General features: G+C 39.6%; 1 protein-coding gene across 1 annotated transcript; it reads right to left on the reverse strand.

The window, feature by feature from the left end:
* Positions 1-3,302: 3,302 nt before the first annotated feature.
* ubp1 (upstream binding protein 1) lies at positions 3,303-19,160 on the reverse strand. Its single transcript, XM_083524061.1, has 16 exons — positions 18,412-19,160; positions 9,680-9,831; positions 9,515-9,591; positions 8,953-9,058; positions 8,763-8,869; positions 8,502-8,654; positions 8,311-8,421; positions 7,533-7,646; positions 7,131-7,231; positions 6,846-6,897; positions 6,660-6,753; positions 6,473-6,563; positions 6,240-6,352; positions 5,754-5,896; positions 5,446-5,497; positions 3,303-4,756 (listed from the first exon to the last, which is right to left on the reverse strand). The coding sequence occupies exons 1-16, from the start codon at positions 18,525-18,527 to the stop codon at positions 4,719-4,721; spliced, it is 1,620 nt and encodes a 539-aa protein (XP_083380187.1). The 5' UTR covers positions 18,528-19,160; the 3' UTR covers positions 3,303-4,718.
* Between the last annotated feature and the right edge of the window lie 1,826 nt (positions 19,161-20,986).

Here is a 20,986-nt window from a genome sequence, read left to right on the forward strand (position 1 = left end):
TAATTTCTCATTGTTTATAGTCATAAAAAACAAAAACAAAAAAAACAATCTAATGCTAATAGTGTCATTATACTTACTGGAAAATAATAACTGTTTTATTGTGTTTCTCATAGTTGTTTATAGGTTCTTACTTGTTGTTTTGAAACGTTGTGCTGCGTTGTTTTTATTCATTTATTTATTTATTTTCCGAAATTTGGTTTGCAGGTTTCATACAGTACTTTTAATTTTTCCCATCCTGTTTTATAAAGGCCCACCCACTTTAAAAGTTCTGGCCTCTTTTTTGCAGGGTTAATCCATGGAAGTCTGCTGGACCAGATGACATTCCTGGCAGAGTGTTCAGGGAATGTGCAGAACAGCTAGATGTCGTCTTCACTGACATCAACATCTCTCCGAGCAACGTTGTTGTTCCTTCGTGCCTCAAGACAACGACCATCGTCCCCGTGTCAAACGACCATCGTCCCCGTGTCAAAACAGTCTACAGACTCCTGCCTCAGACTCCTGTCTACAGACTCCTGCCTCAATGACATATATATATATATATATATATATATATATATATGACTATATATATAATTTAAAAGCTGAGCCTACTGGGCCTGAACACCTCCCTCTGCAACTGGATCCTGGACTTCCTGACTGGAAGACCTCAGTCAGTCTGGATTGGGAACAGCATTTCCAGCACCACCACATTGAGCACTGAGGCTCCTCAGGGCTGTGTGCTCAGCCCACTGCTGTTTACTCTGCTAACTCACAACTGTGTAGCTTGAACCACATCAAGTTTGCTGATGACACGACCGTGGTGGTCAGCTTACAGAGAAAACGTTGGCAAAAAAAATAAAGAGATGGTTGTTGACTTTAGGAGAGCACAGTGGCCATTCTCCCCGGATCCTTCGTGGAGATCGTCAAGAGCACCAAATTACTTGGCAGAGAACTTTACCTGGTCACTAACACCAAGAAAACCCAGCAGTGTCTCTACTTCCTGAGAAGGCTAAGGAAAGCCCATCTACCTTCCCCCATCCGGACCACATTCTACAGAGAGACCATTGAGAGCACTGAGAGCTCTCAATTTTCCATCTATGGATATATTAAATTCTTATATATACAGTGGGTACGGAAAGTATTTAGACCCCCTTAAATGTTTCACTCTTTGTTATATTGCAGCCATTTGCTAAAATCATTTAGGTTCATTCTTCTTCCTCATGAATGTACACATAGCACCCCTGACAGAAAAACACAGAATTGATGACATTGTTGCAGATTTATTAAAAGAGAAAAACTGAAATATCACATGGTCCTAAGTATTCAGACCCTTTGCTCAGTATTTAGTAGAAGCCCCCTTTTGATCTAATACAGCCAGGAGTCTTTTTGGGAAAGATGCATCAAGTCTTTCACACCTGGATTTGGGGATACTCTGCCATTCCTCCTTGCAGATCCTCTCCAGTTCTGTCAGGTTGGATGGTAAACGTTGGTGGACAGCCATTTTTAGGTCTCTCCAGAGATGCTCAATTGGGTTTAAGTCAGGGCTCTGGCTGGGCCATTCAAGAACAGTCACGGAGTTGTTGTGAAGCCACTCCTTCGTTATTTTAGCTGTGTGCTTAGGGTCATTGTCTTGTTGGAAGGTAAACCTTCGGGGCAGTCTGAGGTCCAGAGCACTCTGGAAAAGGTTTTTGTCCAGGATATCCCTGTACTTGGCCGCATTCATCTTTCCCTCGATTGCAACCAGTAGTCCTGTCCCTGCAGCTGAAAAACACCCCCACAGCATGATGCTGCCACCACCATGCTTCACTGTTGGGACTGTATTGGACAGGTGATGAGCAGTGCCTGGTTTTCTCAACACATACCGCTTAGAATTAAGGCCAAAAAGTTCTATTTTGGTCTCAACAGACCAGAGAATCTTATTTCTCACCATCTTGGAGTCCTTGAGGTGTTTTTTAGCAAACTCCATGCAGGCTTTCATGTGTCTTACACTGAGAAGCTTCCGTCGGGCCACTCTGCCATAAAGCCCCGACTGGTGGAGGGCTGCAGTGATGGTTGACTTTCTACAACTTTCTCCCATCTCCTGACTGCATCTCTGGAGCTCAGCCACAGTGATCTTTGGGCTCTTCTCCTCCGATAGCTCAGTTTGGCCGGACGGCCAGCTCTAGGAAGGGTTCTGGTCGTCCCAAACGTCTTCCATTTGAGGATTATGGAGGCCACTGTGCTCTTAGGAACCTTAAGTGCAGCAGAAATCTTTTTGTAACCTTGGCCAGATCTGTGCTTTGCCACAATTCTGTCTCTGAGCTCTTCAGGCAGTTCCTTTGACCTCATGATTCTCATTTGCTCTGACATGCATTGTGATCTGGAAGGTCTTATATAGACAGGTGTGTGGCTTTTCTAATCAAGTCCAATCAGTATAATCAAACACAGCTGGACTCAAATGAAGGTGTAGAACCATCTCAAGGATGATCAGAAGAAATGGAAAGCACCTGAGTTAAATATATGAGTGTCACAGCAAAGGGTCTGAATACTTAGGACCAAGTGATATTTCAGTTTTTCTTTTTTAATAAATCTGCAACAATGTCAACAATTCTGTGTTTTTCTGTCAGTATGGGGAGCTGTGTGTACATTCATGAGGAAGAAGAATGAACTTAAATGATTTTAGCAAATGGCTGCAATATAACAAAGAGTGAAAAATGTAAGGGGGTCTGAATACTTTCCGTACCCACTGTATATATATATATATATATATATATATATATATATATATATATATATATATATATATATATAAACACAGTGGTGTGAAAAAGTGTTTGCCCCCTTCACGCATTTCTTATTTCTTTGCATGTTTGTCACACTTTTAAGTTTCAGATCATCAAACTAAATTAAATATTAGTAAAAGAAAACATGCAAACACAACATGCAACAAAATCCAAAACTATATGGCCCTATATGAAAATGTGTTTGCCTTCTGTTAAAACTGTGGTTTATCACACCTGAGTTTAATTTCTCTAGCCACACCCAGGCAAACACTTTCACACTACTGTATGTGCTGCTCAATGAGCATCACTGGCTAAAGTGTCCCTCCAGCAGTTCTTTCAGTGGGCTACATCTGTCTCTCTAATGGTGGGAGCTCTGTTTAAAGCCAAATCCTCAGGGTAAATGGCAAAACCTCCAAGGAATTTGATATAAGTGAGGCTGTGGGTGTCCATGGCCTGAGATCTGGGTTGGAAAATCATTAGAAATTTCTTTCAATGGTATCACGTTGATCTATGTCATATTGCAACAAAATAGTATTGTGTTATTAGCACTCAAGAACATGATATATTAAAATTATTTTATTTCTGGTACAGGCATGACGTGTGTACATCCCAGCATCTTATAATACATGACAAGCTTCCTTATAGACACAGTGATATGGCTGTACCATAACTGTTCTCATGGAAACACACAGGACGGTCCATATGATCCACAGAGGACGAGAGTGCTGTGTCATCACCATATTTTTTATTCTCCACCCGTTGAAGCGCGTGAACGATGGGTGCACACGACCTACACCTTTATTCTGAACAGCGTTGAACACCAGCATATACAGCAGAGTGGAGCTCCTGTATGTTCATGTCAGTGCAGACTTGGTCATTTATCCTACAATTAAAAGAGGGCAACAGTCATGCCCATCATGCTTAGTGGTAAAAAACAAAGAAAAAAAAAATATGCACAGTACATGCCACAGCTGCCCAATGCATTGCTACTGAGCCAACCAACCACAACAGTCTCAAATAAGGGAAGAAAAAGGGAACAAAAAAAGACATTAAATGACAAAATACATGTTGCCATTTTGTAACACATTATAACTAGAGCAAAAAATTATATAATTAATTTAAAGAGTTAATGGTCAACAACAAAAAAAGAAAGGGAAAAAAAAAAAAAAAAAAAAAAAAAAAAAAAAATGGTACAACCTAAACATCACCAATCGGAAGTTGCCTTACAGAGTCATACAAACACAGTCGAGTATTTTGGCACCAAGAGATGATTGGTCTCGGCAGAAGCAGACAAACAGTACCATAATTTACTCTGTGAAAGGAAGCTTTATGCATGAAAACACTGCCCAAGCTTTTTACCTCACAACAAGCTACAGGTGATCATACACACAGGAATCACTTCATCTGTGCAGACATGAGGGTGTCAAGAAAAACCAAAACCAAAACATGAGCAAACAAAATCACAATAAAAAAACAAAGATCATAAAAAAAAAAAGTGCAGTCCTTTTCAGACAGACAGGTGCGTTAGGCAATCAAACAAGCACAGCCACTATTACACATGATAAACTATTCAAGTGGAGATGGTGTGATCACCAGATTGTTAATCAAGGGCAGCTTCGTGACCAAGTCCCATCGGTCCCATCATCGGACTGTGCAAGAGAACCCTGCACCATGTTTTTTTCAATCCATCCTTCCATCCCTCCCACTTAATCTTTAAAACCCACAAATGCTTCAGAGCTGTCCCTCCTGTTCACACATAAAATTTCATCAGTTAAAGTGTTTTCAATATGAAACAATGTATACGCTGAAGTCAGATTCTAACAGGTACAAGGCCTTGACCAACCTTTGCACCATCTCTCTCACAGCAGATATGGAGAGAGATAGAGCAAGGGAGAAAGAGAAGGATGAGCCTGTTCAGTGCTCAGGAACGGCAGTGAGGAACATCAGTGACATCAGCAACTCGTCTTGAAAATGCCTTTACTTCAGAACTAGGTGGAATCGGTCACTGGTATCATCTAATAAAAAACACAAAACCCAGACATAAAACATATTAGTGTGCTAAATCCCAAAGAGTATGTATACATACACACATACATACAAGTCGTGACATGGCCTACACTACCCAGGAGTCTTAAACATTGGTGATCAGTATGGTTAAGTTTACTGTAATTTGTTAATAATTTAACAAATTGCAGTATACAATTTAGCAAAACAGAGCAATTGATAGTACCGTATTGTATAAACTATACAGTACATGTGTATGTGGCAGTGGGCATGTGGACAAGCGGTTTGTGTGTGGAGAACGGAGCATACCATTTGCCTTCTGTACAAAAACTAAATATTTGTACAATTTTGTTGTATCACTATCATCATCGTAAAATTCTAAATTGAACCATTTTAATTTAGGGACCATCTGTAAGTATGTATAAATACAATTCTATTGTTTATTAAGATTCTGTGGATCACCTTGTCGATACTACGAAAGTAATTCAGTCAGTAAGAGGTGAGTCTGGGTCTTGGGTTGGGATTCTAAAATATTTCTTAGAATACATTATATGCCATTTCAAATTTATCAAGTCCCAACATCAGGCATGAAAAAAGTAAAACTACTGAGTTACACAGATTAGCTGGTAGCCAATCAGGGGAATGTTGAAGACAAAAAGTGTAAAAGAGCTAATTTGTATTAATAAAAGAAACCGATTACCTTTTAACATACTGACAACGAAGCAACTCTCATCAAAGAAGTTAGACACCATCTGCAATAGAATCACCACACACCTAATGAAACATTTACTGTAAATGTAGTGACGTTACATATAAAAACAGCACCACTTGCTCCAACGAGCGTTGGATAAACCTTTCGCACCACTAACAAAAATACAAACATGTCTGTAGTATGCAAATAAAAACACAAAAGGAGCAGTCAAACATCATGGAATTGCTTCCTGATAACAGCACAGGGACAGAAGAAAGTGTAATAGCTTTTCGAATAATATGCATGCGTGTGCGTACCTGGTCACTGAGCAATACGTGTATTCCTGTAGGGCCCTGCCTGTACACTTGATTAACGAGGGTTAGCGGCAGGCAAAACACGTTCGATATTTTTCTGGTCAGCTCATGTGCGGTCAGGTCTTCGAGGTAAAGCGCATGGTAAACTACAGAAACACATTCAATTACACTTTCAAAACGTGAAAGATCGCTTAGAAACACCAAAATGATGCCTTTAAAGGTGTGGTTTAGAAAATAAATATAATGCACATTATGTAGATTTTCTGAACAGATAATCAATGCTTTCACAAGTACAACAAACAAAATATACATTGAAATGCGAGTCTGCTGGATGAACATACAGAACTGGCTGGTAAATCATCACACTACCCCCACTGTCCTTAGATTAGATGAGATTAGATAAAATAAGATTAAGCATTACACAATATTATAGATTTTCACAAAGAAATCTAGCCATCTAAATCGTTTTTTAAGCATGCGCACACACACCGTTTATGGCTGGGGGACTGCGGTGTTCTCCGTTCTTGCTGTGGCAGCGTCTCTCCAGCAGAGGACTCACACACTCCTGACACACGTACACAGTCAACCGCGGTCGAACTCCCCTGTGAAAGACACGCACACACGCCCCCACACAAATAGATACACACAGACACACACAGAGAAATGCTTAAACATGTGCATCATCAACAAACAACTCTAACACACTCACACATAGCTATTACTTTGATTTTAGCGCATTGTAAAGACGGATCCCATCGGCTGGCCCACAGATCTGCACCAAATCTTCACGAGTCAGTTTCAGTAAATCGGAACCTATAAACACACATATGAACATTAATTGCACTATGGTAATTAATGGAGTTTTTTTGTGTGTCTTTTTTGTAAAACGAAACAGAAAGGAAGACTGACCTGAGAAATGTGTAAAAACTCGACTATAGGAGTTGAACCTGTTCTTAAGAAGCCACTGCTGCACCTCCTGCATGGTAGCTGTTGGGCTTAAAGACTAAAGATAAATAACCAGACAGTGAAAAATAAAAGTTAGGAATCTCATCCATGCAACAAAATAGCATCTGTCAGAGTTGACTGATCACTAACCTCCATGAAGACCTGGCTACAATCTGCTTGGTGCTTGGGTGAAGATGATTCACTGAGATTTAAAAACAAAACACTTGTTTGAAACGGATGCCTCAATCAGTGGCATCACTGACTATCATGTATACTTTAGATAAGATAAATGGTTAAGTACTTATTTAGAGCCCAATAAACATATTTAAATACATACATACAATACACTATACGTATTGAACACAGTTTGTTTCTATGGATTCATGCTGCGCGATTCAAGCTTGCTAATGGTAATGTACACCATTTTCCTGTTACCTTTCGGGAACGGCGTTACTGTAGGAGTGTGTGTTGGAAGTGAAGGTTGGGGTGGCTGCGGTGTTTGGATTAACGTAAGCATTATCAGGCCAAGGAGAACACTACAGACCAAAGAACAAAGGAAAGACCGTCAATTAGTTTTTATTGTTCGATCCCTGATGAAGGCAATTTACTAATTTTAAGAATGTTTATGAAAATTTTATTTTATTTTTTTTTATGCTCCCTTTGTGGGATATGTGCACCATATTTTTTGTTTTCTTTTTACTTTATTCTTTTCTTAAAAGATCAAATGGATGGGAGGAGTGACATTATTGTGTCTCCCATAGTAATGTTATTCACAAGAGGTGTGCTGGAGTGTGCAAAATTGTGTGTGTGTGTGTGTGTGTGTGCACGTTTGTTTACACTGCCTCTCTTGCTCTTGGCCGTTGAGTCTCCACAGTCTGCAGGGAGGGTGCGCTTACTCGACTTCTTAAGCTCATGCTCCACAGCCTCCTCTATCACTGGCTCCAGACGAGTCTACACACACACACACTAGAGTGTAAGTACAATTTTAGCCTTAGGTGGACACACTGCATGTAATATCGAACCCATTATATAATATTCAGTTTCACACTTCATAGTCTATATGTCCTATATAGCAGTGTCACCTGACCCTTAACCTGATATGTGTTTTCTGAACTTCCCATTCCTAGTTTGATCCCTTAGTTATAATAACCTCTGCTCTTCTGTGAAGGCTTTCCATCTTCCACTCCAATAGGAGCAAACCATGACTTCACGGACATTGTTTTGAGCACAGTTCCAGTGAAGGAAATTTGTAATGCAACAGCATACAAAGGCAAAGGCCTGGAAAAACATAAAATTTTTCTGCTTCTAGTATTGTCTGTGTTGTAATTTTCAGGAAAAGATTTCTTCTTCTGAGATTTAATTGCTCACTTTTGGCTTGGTCAAACAATAGCTCGATCTACAAATATTTAAATGTTCACGATATGGTTATTTTTGCACTAAGAATGTATCAGTAATTTAATGTGTATATGAGGGTTGAAGTATCATAGGACTCTAGTTACCTATTTCTCTAAAATAGAGTTACAATAAAACTGTAAGCCAGGCTGAAAACCAATGATTTGTTTGGACAGAGTAATTTATACAAGATGAAATATTCATAAAAACACAATAATCTTGCCTCTGACAAAATTGTAGTATCATAAGAGGGCTGGTATTTCTCCTTCTCTTGTGCACTCCTTTTTTCCATCTTCTCTCTGTCAGTCTTTTGTTTCCGATCTGCTCCCTTCGGCTACACACAGAGACATGCAGAGGCTCAAGCTCCAAAAATGTACCTTTTGACCATTTGGCACCCAACTGAATGAGTGTTACCTTAAACACTTTGATCTGACAGCTGGCAGAGTGCATGTGCTCCATGTACTCCCCATTCTCATCCTGTTTGAAGGTGTCAATCTGGATGCGGAACGGTACGCCCTTCTCGCCACCATGCTTCCTCGGTGTGAACTCTGTGCTGATGCAGTGCACCTAAGCACAACGACCAAAAAACACACAATTACACTATGAACCTGAGCAGCTCCAGAGACTGCACAATAAGGGATCATAAACATTCTAAGTATGGGTGGTTCATCTCACCTGTACGAATACAGAAGCCCTTTTGGAAACGTCCCACAGAAACTCAGCAGCATTCAGCTGGGAGGCATGGGTGCAGGGTTCAGTGATACCCACGCACATAGGGATATCTACAACAAACATGACGCACTCTGGGTTTTCATAAATAAGCACATTTCAGGAATAAAAGAGTCACAGTGCAACAAAGATGTACCAATGTCAAGGAGACGGTCACCAGGCCGATTCCACTTCCAGCCTTCCAGTTGCTGATGCTCCATGTACTGCAGCCTCCGGTCATGAAACACAACTCTCACTATACTCTACACACAGACACACAAATCTGTCTCTTTCTGCTGTACTGAGAAGCCAAATATCTTGATTGTAAATTGCTAAAATTCAAGAGCATCTAAATTTTTGAATAAACAGCCTGAACATTATAAAGTATCAACTATTTTAAAAGTTATGTAGTGACAACCGGTGATCCATGCTGACTCATATTCTGTTTTCATTTGTTGAATTTTTCTTCACTGTAGAATTCAGCATTAAGCAGCTTTACAACTTTATTCTTTTTTTTTAGCTGTTACAGCAAAATGCTTAACATTTTGTTTTGCAGAGGGAAAGGTATTTCATGTGTTTCAGCCCTAGTGCTACATGACACCAGTTAACTCTGAGGTTTTTACTCATGTCAGGTGTTGCTCTGCTGTTATCTGCTGGAACCATAGGGTGGATTTAAGCAATTAAAAGAAATACAGGCCTATACATAAACACACACACACCTTCACAGTCTTGTTGTTGAGTTCAGGCATTTCCTCCCTCTTCCTGTTATCTAGCAGACGGATCTCATAAGACTGGCCTGAATGAATAATATAAGAGAGGGATGTATATAAGTGACAATGCATCACAAACCCCGTATTTATCGGACACAATCTGCGTTTTAGTACCTTGGTTTAGGTAGGTGAGAGTCTCCTCCTGCAGTTTAACAGCTGGGGAGGTAGCAGCACACAGTACGTATTGAAATGGAGGATTCTTGCTCTCAGACTCGACTGAGGCGTTCCCGTCCTCCTGCTTAAAAATGGGCAGGGCTAGCACATCACTGTGGGGAGAGAAAAAGAAAGAGAGAGAGACAATTATAGCAGCAAGGTAAACTTTTATATATTTTGGCACTATACATATCCTGTTGCCATAGAGACCAGCACAGAGACAACCCCTCTGTACTCTAAATAATTATATGTTATATGGCACGATAAACACTTCAGATGAAATAGGAAGTGTGAAGCTGTCAAAGCTCCCAAGAAAATCCTCAATCATATCCTGTACACCAACTTGGATGGTCCAAAATATTTACCCAATGCTTAACATTTCTACATATTTCTATTTGTTGTTGCCTTGTAGACTAGAGGAGTACAGCATTTTTTCTTACCCTTACAACCAATTTGTAACTGTATAATATTTTAACATACTATATGAGGACAGAAGTCCACGTCTCCTATTCCAAATTACTGCTGACTTTTTAAATTAGAGGCAAAAAAACATGGTGTGACAAAAATTCTTTTTACGAATGGCCAAATAACTGGCTACCAAAACTCGTTTTCTTCATGTTCTCATTTGTTTCCCTTCGTTTGCAATAGTACATTTTATCTTTAGCTTGCCATATGCTACAATATTAAGGTAGCTACCATTATTTCCAGGCAACCAAAACATGGCCGTAGGAAGCACACTGTGTGCTTCACTAGCCTGAAGGGCTTAGTGACGAATGTATGATTCGTCTAGCCCCGAATACATTTTAATCCTTTAAATGCTATGTGCTTCTTTAAGTCATCCAACACGTCTATTTAGGCAACTTTTAAATTACATTTTCATTTTATTGTATGCTTAAAGAAATCTGAATTCCTTACATTGTCTCATGCACTAGTCACTCAAGAATCACGCCAGCATTAACCATACTGGGAGTCGGACACTGTGGGAACGCTCAATGCACAACATGCCTCTATTCATTTGTCTGTTTACTTAACTTCATCTATCATTTATCTATTCAGTTCCATCTCCATTAACCACTCTACCATGAACAGGACCACAGGAACTTATCAGGAACTGTATCAATGAAACATGGAGAGATGAGAACACATGGAGCTGGTTTAATGAACGAGAGTGAACACGTGGTATATAGGATGCCTTCTTTCTAAACATTTTGCAGTGCAGTTTCAGGCTGTAGGGCATGACATATATGGTGGGGAAGTGGTAGCTCAGTGGTCAAGACATGTGACTGGATGGACAAAAGTTTGTGAGTATAAATCCCAGCACCAAAAAGAAGAACAAGGCCCTTAACCCCTTCCAGATGAACCTGATGGATGGAAGATGCCGAGTCAGCATATTAGCATCATCTCTGAGCCACACACATTGAGGGCTGTTGTGTACTGGCACATACTGCAGCCTGGAAACCTTCCCCTGAAACCTGAACAGCCAGTGATATAACATTCTGTACCACAGCTGCTCTGTCCACACACACACACACACACACACACACACACACACACACACACCTGAACGTGATTAGGTAATCGCTGTCTTCCTATCACTCATACAAAAATATTATTTATTAACACTTTGTAACAGTGCAGCCCGTGTGCACCAATCAACACATCACACAAAGTAATTTTCCCTGATCTCTGTGCATGTATACTCAGCAAGTTCTCCAGTCCAGTGCTAACCCAACACACCCTAATGCCAAATTCCTACAATGCTGGCAGTGACCAGCTTCTATTCCTTCTTCTAATGTCAGCCCGAAGGCTAATATTACCCACGCTAACACTGAAGCAGTCAGAGTCCTATCTGTAGGGGCAGGAAGACACTTGCAGCTGCAGTGCGACAGGGCGGGGTAACATGAAACATGATAAGAAGAACAGGAGTGTGTGTGTGTGTGTGTGTGTGTGTGTGTATGAGAAACGTACTCTTTGACACTTACATTTTGATCTCTAGCCTGTTTAGTGCATGTTCAGATTTGGTCAACAGAAAACAGCCACACACTAAAATCTCACACTAAAATCTCCAATTCTGTCTTGAATATTTATGCTGAAATGTAGGCATGTGCAAATGCCATGGTTTATATTATCACAATATTGCATCACAGAACTATTCTGAAAAGTTTAACAGAATTCTCACCAGATAAACACATTTATGTCATTTTTGTAAAGTTCTGATCCCCACAAAATATGGATGGAAGTGAGACCACTGTTTCTCAACCTTTTTTTTTTTTTTTTTTTTTTAACAGAACACTGCTTCTCCATGCATTCAGCCTGAATAGAAACAATACTCTAAAGTGTCAAAAACTGTACATGGACTAGGAGATGCATAGATTAGTCATTTACTACTTTTTGCTTACAAATTAAGTCACCAGAGAACAAAAAGACGCTTGAAGATGCATACAGTAAGAATGCAGTTAAATGTGTTTTAATTGTTAAACAGAAAATATTTCAGATTTGATTTTATACCCACAAAAACAGGGAAACTATTTTATTTGCATTACTACTACTATTTCCATTAAAACTGAAAACACTGGTACATGTCTGCACAGAAACTGACCATGACTTCTTGGTTGCTGTCAAAAACCTACTAGATAATGCTATAGACATCCTGCATCTATCATCAAGTTAGGATTTTATCTTCATTGAAGAGGCTTGAAGAACGTTCATTGTGATTTCAGTTGAGACACTGACTTGTCCACATGCATGTGCGATAAGAATTGGTACACCCTTTAAAAGTGTTAAACGATACACAGATTTATCTTTTTCACCTTCATTGCACTTAATTTATTGATTGATTGATTTCTTCTTTCTCCAAGAGCAGTGAAGCCCAAAAAGCACTGAAGCTAGATATCTAGTATGTAACCTGTTTACAGATGTTAAATGAAGTATGGTTTGATGCTTTGTTGCACAAATAACACAAGCTAAAAATAACTCTGTCATGTTTAACAGTTTTTCGCAGTGTGGCAGGGAGCATTATTCTGCTGAATGAAGCCACAGCCATTAGTGAGTGAGGTTGCCATGAAAGAGGGTATTTGCAAGAATGCTTATGTAGGTGATGCTGGTCAAAAGAAATGCATCCATGCACCCAGACACAATGTTTCACACCAAAACACTGCCCAGAGCGTCACACTGCCATCATTTCTCCATAATCCAGAGATCATACTCACATGCCCATCATAAAAGCTTTCGTTGGTGGACACAAATCAGCATGGCCACTCTGACCAGTCAAGAGCTGGGATGCACTGTGAGATCGGACCAGACAAGTGAAATCTTGTAGTAGCTCGGTAGCTATGTGGTTAAGATGATTGGCATAGGATCAAATGATCACGATTCCCCCAGCACCACTGGCTGCCAATGCTAGCCCCTTAGACAAAAAGTCCTTACCCCCCCCAACTGCTCAGATGTATATATAAAAATAAAAGATAAACGTAAGTCGCTCTGTATAAGGGTGTTTGCCAAATGCCATAAATGTAAATCGGCCTTCACTCCCCACTCAAATCAGTGAGACTTGGGTGTATACGACCCTGCTGCATGTTCACTGTTTGTAGTTTCCTTGGACCACTTTTGCAAGGTAGTACCCACTGCATACCCAAAACACCTTACAAAACCTGTTGTTTTGCAGATTTATGTTTGTTATTGATTAGGAAATTTGACCCCCGTCAGTCACACAGATCCTAACACTTCAAGTCAAGAAGCTTTTATTGTCATTTCAACCATATACAGCTGACGCAGTACACAGCATAATAAGACAACGTTCCTCCAGAACCCTGGTGCTACATAACAGAAATGCTTGCAAAACTTGAAAACAATTAAGGAATAATTTATTTCCTTAAAATATGTTTAATTTAATGTATTATTATAAATATATAATCATTATTCTAAAGCACCATTGCTACATATTTGATATAGATGGTACTGCCACTAGGTTTTATACATTTTCCAAAGTCTATTCTAATGATAAAAAATAACTACTTTATAAATAAATGTAATTGTATTATGTGACCTTTTGATAATTTAATAAAGTAAAATAAAAAAAAATAAATAAAAATTTTACTTTTTTTGCAATATCTTCCAGCCTTATTAAGCTCAGAGTAAGTGTGGTAACCTATATTGTCAAAATAAAAGAAAAAAAGTTCTTTTGTGTGTGTGGTTATTATGCATCAATCATTATGAAAGAGTATATATACAGTACAAAGTTCATGAGAACTTAGCAACATGTCATTAAACAGTGACCATTTACATCAAACCAATCAAGTAATGCACAATACAGGTGAAGCTAAACTCCAAAAATCAATCAAGTAACTTTACACTCAACCGGAGACGTGTGAAATGTGTTCTGTATATATTCATTCCAGATTTAGTGTATACCATATTTTCCGGACTATAAGTCGCTACGTTTTTCCCACGCTTTGAACCCCGCGGCTTAAACAATGAAGCGGCTAATTTGTGGATTTTTCCTGGGTTTTTCCCGGTTTCACAAACTTCAAGACAAAAAACTGAGCCCCATAACAGTAGACCAATAAAATTGCTGAACGGGTTCAGGTGAACCAATGAAACTCTTTATATTAAATCAGATGTGCTCCCACTGAATCGGGCCGCACCACATCATAAATATGGATGATGTTCCTCTGACGTTTGACCTGCCGGCCTCACTCGAACTGTCAACAGGAAATGTGAATCATTCGTCACGCTGAAAACAACCGGGCATGAAAAAACACACTTCACCTGTGTTCTGAGCTGCACGGCATCTGGAGAAAAGCTTCACCGATGGTGATTTTTAAACGCACGACGATGCCAAAAGATAAACTCCCGAGAGGAATTGTTGTGAAAGGAAGGAGGAAGACAGTAAACAATGACTTTCTTGGTAGGCTACTGTTTAGATACAAGCCATGTAACAGACACTGTCTTTCATTGAAGCCTGTGTAAAGTTCATTAGTTTCAATGTAGGCACCTGTGGCTTATAGACAGGTGCGGCGTATTTATGTTCAAAATAAAAATCTGTGTCAAATTCAGTGGGTGCGGCTTATATTTGGGTGCGCTCAATAGTCTGGAAATTACGGTTCTCCAAATTCACACTGGGTTAAGCAGCTTTCACTCTCCATATGTCTTATGCTGATTAGTAGCGGTTTTGCTCTAATTCCATCACACACACACACACACACACACACACACACACACACACACACACACACACACACACACACACACACACACAAAAAAAGAGAGAACTATAACACTTCTAAACTATGCATTCTAAACTATTCAATATTGTAGTGTTTCTTTATAATGGCTTATAATGTTGCTGTTCTTTATGATTAGAAAATAAAATCAGACTGTTAGACATCTTTACCATTTTATGTCTGATTTCCATCTTTATCACTGGCAACTTTGGAATGAACTTCGGTTAAAAATTCTGTCTTTCAGAATCACAACATACACAATGATGCAAATAAATTGTTTCGCAGTTTGATATTCAAAGTCCTGCAGTTTTTTGTTTTGCTTACTACATAAAATGGTAAAAGATAAAACGACTGTAAGCTCAGTGTTAATATATTAACACCAAAAACTGAGTGATTTTAACATCTGCCCAAACCCAGACCTTATTTAAGCCCAGTATGTATCAGTTTATATGCACTAAATGGGGGAAAGTTTGTGACCACCTGACCATAAGATTCATATGTGCTTTTTGAATATAGTATTCCCCCACTTTACCACAGTTCGAATCACACCCCCAGTTTATTGCAGAATTGCATTTGCCACATAACTAATTAGTTTAGCTGATTTTCCTGGTCTCTCGTGGAGAATTTTTATGGAGTTTTATGTTGAAATAATTACATTTATTAATACATATATAATTATTAATTATGAAATGAAGTAAAATGTTAATACAGTACAGTACTGAATACATCAAATAGCATTTTTGGGGTGGCACCCGTTTATCGTGTTTTTTTGTTTATCGCGGGTGGTTTTGGAACGTAACCACGTCGATAAACCGGAAGATTACTGTATCTCATTCCACATTTAGTCCCTATTATGCCACTCTTCTGGGAAGATGTTTCACAAGAGTTTTTGGAGATTTGTGCTCATTCAGACACAGGGTCATTAATAAAGTCAGATACTGATGTAGGTGAGGTGAGGAGGCCTGGAGTGCAGTCAGTGTCCCAATTCATCCTAAAGGTGTTCAACAGGGTTAAAGTCAGTGCTCTATAGAAGGCCACTCATCATGTGACTCAAACTTTAAAATAACAGTTTGGGAAAGAACCACATACGGCTGTATGTGTATACACAAGTTATTTATTGGCTAATGTTGAATGTTTCCCTACACTAGATCAACACTTTTTATCCATTTATGTTAAGTGTCAAAAATGTCCAGTGATATTTAGAACAAGCACACATTAATATAAACCCCACAACTAGAGCTGCTTTTAGGCCTGTTATGTAAAGAACAACACACAGCTGTGGTGTAAACATTAAAACTATTCATGCAGGAGTGGTGTGATACACCTCACATTAACATTGAACATGTTCCCATAACATAAGGCATAAAATGTGTTTGAATACAAATTCTACCTGTTTATATTTACATAATGTTATGGAATGTCAACAAAACGAGTTCCTGTTAAGACCGACATTAAAGCAGTAACAGTAGAAAACTCTTCAAAAAGGTGTAATGTGCAGGATAATGGACTATTTAAATCACATAAAAAATGAAAATACAGTTCTCCTAGATCAGCACTTTTACTTACGTACATTCAAGAGCAATTATCAAGTTCAAAAGAAGTACTTTTACTGTTCTGGAGTAATATTTAAGCAGGGGATTTGCACATTTGCTCGAGTACAGGAATTGTGAAGTTTATCCACCACTGTAAACAGTCATTCCCTCAACAGCCTCTCTTTTTTGTTCTTTTTGTGTTAAAAAAAAATCATAAAGTATAACGCCTTCTGTCCTAAAAATGCACGTTGGGGTGAAACTGATCATTACAAAATGACACCCAGAAGACTTTCCAAGCGTTATTTATGATTGCACACTTCTCTTAGATTTAGATTATGTGTACTCTGTGTTTGTGTTGTAAATAGAACAAGTGTAACGTTTTTACATAGAACTACTGCCAGGTCTTCTGTAATGTGCATACATAAACAACACATAGCATACCTGCTTAAATACAGTGTATTAGTGAACAGCACATCAAGCTTTTTAATGGCTTATAGTTAGAGTTGATGTTAAATATCCAAGAGGAAAGTTAGGTCCTGTTGTCACTTATGTTATAGCCAGCATAAACAGTCATTCCCTCAGCAGATTCTTCTCTCTCACTTTCTCTCTTACAGCCTGTCAAAGTGTAAACACTTCACTCCTGATGACTTTCCAGAGCCGGATAACTTTGTTCCACAGCACTCACAACTACATCTCCTTCCATAAACGTTAAATTAAAAAAAGTCTCCTAAAACCAAGCAGTATATAATTTGTTAATAATCAACACGTTTAATTTCTGTGTATGGGCTATTATTATAGAAATATTAACATATTAGAACAAGAACATTAATACGAACCTATCATTTATGTTACAGACAGAACTGGTACCTGAGCTATAGGAAAATCATGCACACATTTTGACCAACCAGATTTGAATATTCACACGGGCGTAGTTAAGTATAAACCATGTCTGGACCTGTGGTTACAGGAAAATGATCAACACATATGCGGTGTGATGCTCAGTTAATGCTCAGAGGCGGTCTCTCAGTCATTCCACAACACTGAATGTAACTAAAAAAAAAAAAAACCTTGAGCTGTTTCATTATGAAGTCAAAATTGTACTGGCTGACAAACTTCTGTGGTATAATAGAAATAAGCTGGAACAGGGTAGGTTGCTTTCATTATTATTATTGTTACTGCAACTCTAAAAACGTTTTTCTGCTGTTTCATTCTGGAGGTATGAAGGTCAAAGGTGAAGATACCTGCAGCTCCTCAATAGCCTAAGTGTTCATCCTTCTACATTTCCATTCACAATACTTCTATACATTTTCGAAGTGTGTGAGTGCAGTGTATTCACCACGTGTGTGTGTGTGTGTGTGTGTGTGTGTGTGTGTAATGACATATTGAAAGGAACACACTGTACCAGGAAGTGAAGTTTAACCCAGACCAGCGCTAGCGTTGATGTTCTTCAACTGTCTGGAGGTGAAGGTCTCTGAACACTACACACACGCGGTTTTGTACGTCGTGATCACTATTTACCAGCCGACCGGAAGTAGTCAGAAGTGACAAACATGTCTCATTGGTTCTTCATACTAGTTGGAGATCAGTGGCTGTTTTTTTTTCCACACAACATTATTGGTGTGTGTGTGTGTGTGTGTGTGTATATAAAATGGCTAACACGTCGATAAACCGCCTGCTAATGCGGACTTTAATACAGTGAAGCTGCCCAACACCACCAGGTTCTGAACAGATACCTCACTAGTTATCTACAGCACTTCCGTCGCAGGACTATAATTCGGATCGTGCACTAGATTGGGGGTCGTATAGCCTTTACCGGGGTCGTGCAGTCCTATAGAAAATGCACAGCGATTGAGGACGGAAGCTGAAACTAAGCCACGATGACACACGAGGCCAGCCTGGGTGAATTAGTGCTCATGTGTGTGAGATCAGTATTCAGTACCTCATGCTGTAGGCTCCTGCCCCGAGCTCCTGCCCGATTCCGGACAGACTGGCGTCAAAGTCGTGGACGAGTCCCGACTCGATCGTGGCGTCGTCCATCTTCAGCACCCACGCCATGGCGCCCGTGAGAGAGAGAGATAGAGAGAGAAAGAAGGAGATAGATAGAGAGTCCTGCAGGGAAAACGAGTTCAAAAGGGCTACCGCCTGTCGGCTTGCTGGAGAAACTCCGGAGGGGTAAACAGTATGGCCGTGAAGGCCCTCAGATTCTCCATACAGCCTAGCTCTTCATCTCTCACGACACCAGAAGCAGCCGCGCTCGGAGCTTCTCCTTCCAGGCGGCGGCGCCTTGCGGCTGTGTGTATTATAGTACACGGTTCCCACCTCTGTACCTGCGAGCAGGAGGAGGAGGAGGACGCAGAGCCCCCAAAAGTGCACCTGGAACTTCTCTGCGGTGTGAAGGGACGCTGACAGTCCAGCGTTAGCCTACATCATCTCACACACTCACGCGCGCCATGTCCACCCGACTGCGCGTTATCCGTTCACACTTCGGTGTGTATTCACTCGGTGTGAAAGCCCATGCCGATTCAGCGCAGCGCAGCCCCGTGATGGAGTCGGGGAGAAGAAGTCGCGACCTGAGAGATTTCACACCGAGACAGAAAACACTCGACGTCACGGCCTCCCGTCGGCACGCGCACGAATACGGGTGGGGATTTTCACCTCCACGCGCTGTATTCTCAGGGTTGCCTGGTCAAAGATACAAAATCCCGCCTGGGGCGCAATAAAACACCGAGATCCTCTACACGTTTTATTTATGGCATTTGGCAGATGCGCTTATCCACATCGACTTATATTCACCTCATTTATACGCCTAAGCAGCTATGAGGTTAAGGGCCTTGCTCAGGGGCCCAGAATTGTCAGCTTTTGAACTCACGACCTTCAGACCCAAAGCCCAATGGTTTAACCACTGAGCTACAACCAGCACCCACATCTTCGTCCTCAGCCTTTTTCTGCACCAAGGACCAGTTCCACACATGGCAGTTTTCCCTCCTGACTGTCAGAGGGGTGGAAGAAGTCACGCATAACTGAACCCAAAACCGTGCATATCTTAGTCCGATTATAAGATTGAAGCTGTTACTCAACTCACTATAATGCAGACTTAGTGGTTCGAGAGAGCAATGGTTGGTTTCAAGAGTACTTTTGTTTCCTTGGACATCATTTTTTGTTTTTTTTTCAAGATGCTTTTTTGCACATTCATGCATTTTGTGTTGTTTTTGTTACACTGTACTGTACTGTATATGGTTGGAATGTCAATAAAATCATAGTTGACTTGGCAACAGTGCAAGTGTAAAATCATGCAGATACAGGTCAAGAACCTTATGTTATCATCAATTTTCAGGATGTAGAAAGGTGTGCTCTTAGATATTGTAACTGTGCTTTGGTGATTAGTTGCAGGTGGATTTGATTGGAGTATTTAATCAACTAATGATCTGTTGGAATTTTCCCACACAACAGCCACTGGAGTTTACTCAGAGTGGTGCAGGAAAACAGAAAACATTGTGTGAGCAGCAGCTCTGATGGTGGAAATACTTTTGTTGATAAGAAGTTAGAGGACCTGGCAACATCAACCGGAAGCGCTCAGTGTCACGGCGTCGACCAATAATCAAGCTTCACTCAAGGAAATAGCAGTGACGTCATCGCAGACCCTCCCTGCAGCTCAGGAGCACCCGCACGCTTAAACACACACACACACACACACACACACACATACAGAGACCCATGTGATCATTAAACTTTTAGCAGCAGTAGAACAGGAGTCACTGCATCAGCTTTATGCTTCTTTTAGACTAAAGATGCCCAAACTAGAGTTCAGGGGCTTTGAATTGCCCAATGTCTTTAATGAGAAAAGGGAAACAAAAAAGAAAAGAAAATGCATTTGACACAAGTCTTCATTTCTGATTTATATTTAATATGTGAATAAAAATTTCGATTTAATATAACATTTGTTTTATTTTATGGCTACAAAAATGTAAAATTGCTTTTAGATATACAATATATAGATAAAGAAGTAAATATGATTAAACATTTTGGAAATTCTTGTGAAAAATAAAGAATAGCTTCATGTTTCTCATTAGAGGTCAGTGATATCACAAGCATATGGCGTATATCGTAAATAGCTGTAGTAGACATTGAAATCTATTGTACTATAAATGAGATTTTTGTTTTTATTGTACTAGAATGTTTACTGTACTAGGAAACTTTGTGTGTTCATGTATTAATTTTTTAATTTGATCTAATAAAGGAGGAGAACCGTGGCAATTTTAATATAATGAAGTTTGGTATAATGCAACATTGGCTCTTAGCCTACAATCAAGTTTAATTTTGGGCTCTTTATAGGCTTGGGCTTTAGACATTACAATTGTCTTTGCAAGGAAGTCAATTAGAAAGTTTTTTTTAAATTATGCATGATTTTATTAAGTAAATATTATATACATAAGTGTAAAACAACCCAGGAAGCATTTTGTTAATTGCCTCACGAATAGTAAATTAGTGAGGCAGTGAAAAATGTATTTCTCTCA

The sequence above is a fragment of the Silurus aristotelis genome, assembly GCF_946808225.1.
Source record: "Silurus aristotelis genome assembly, chromosome: 21".
In the NCBI taxonomy this organism is placed as follows: Eukaryota; Metazoa; Chordata; class Actinopteri; order Siluriformes; family Siluridae; genus Silurus; species Silurus aristotelis.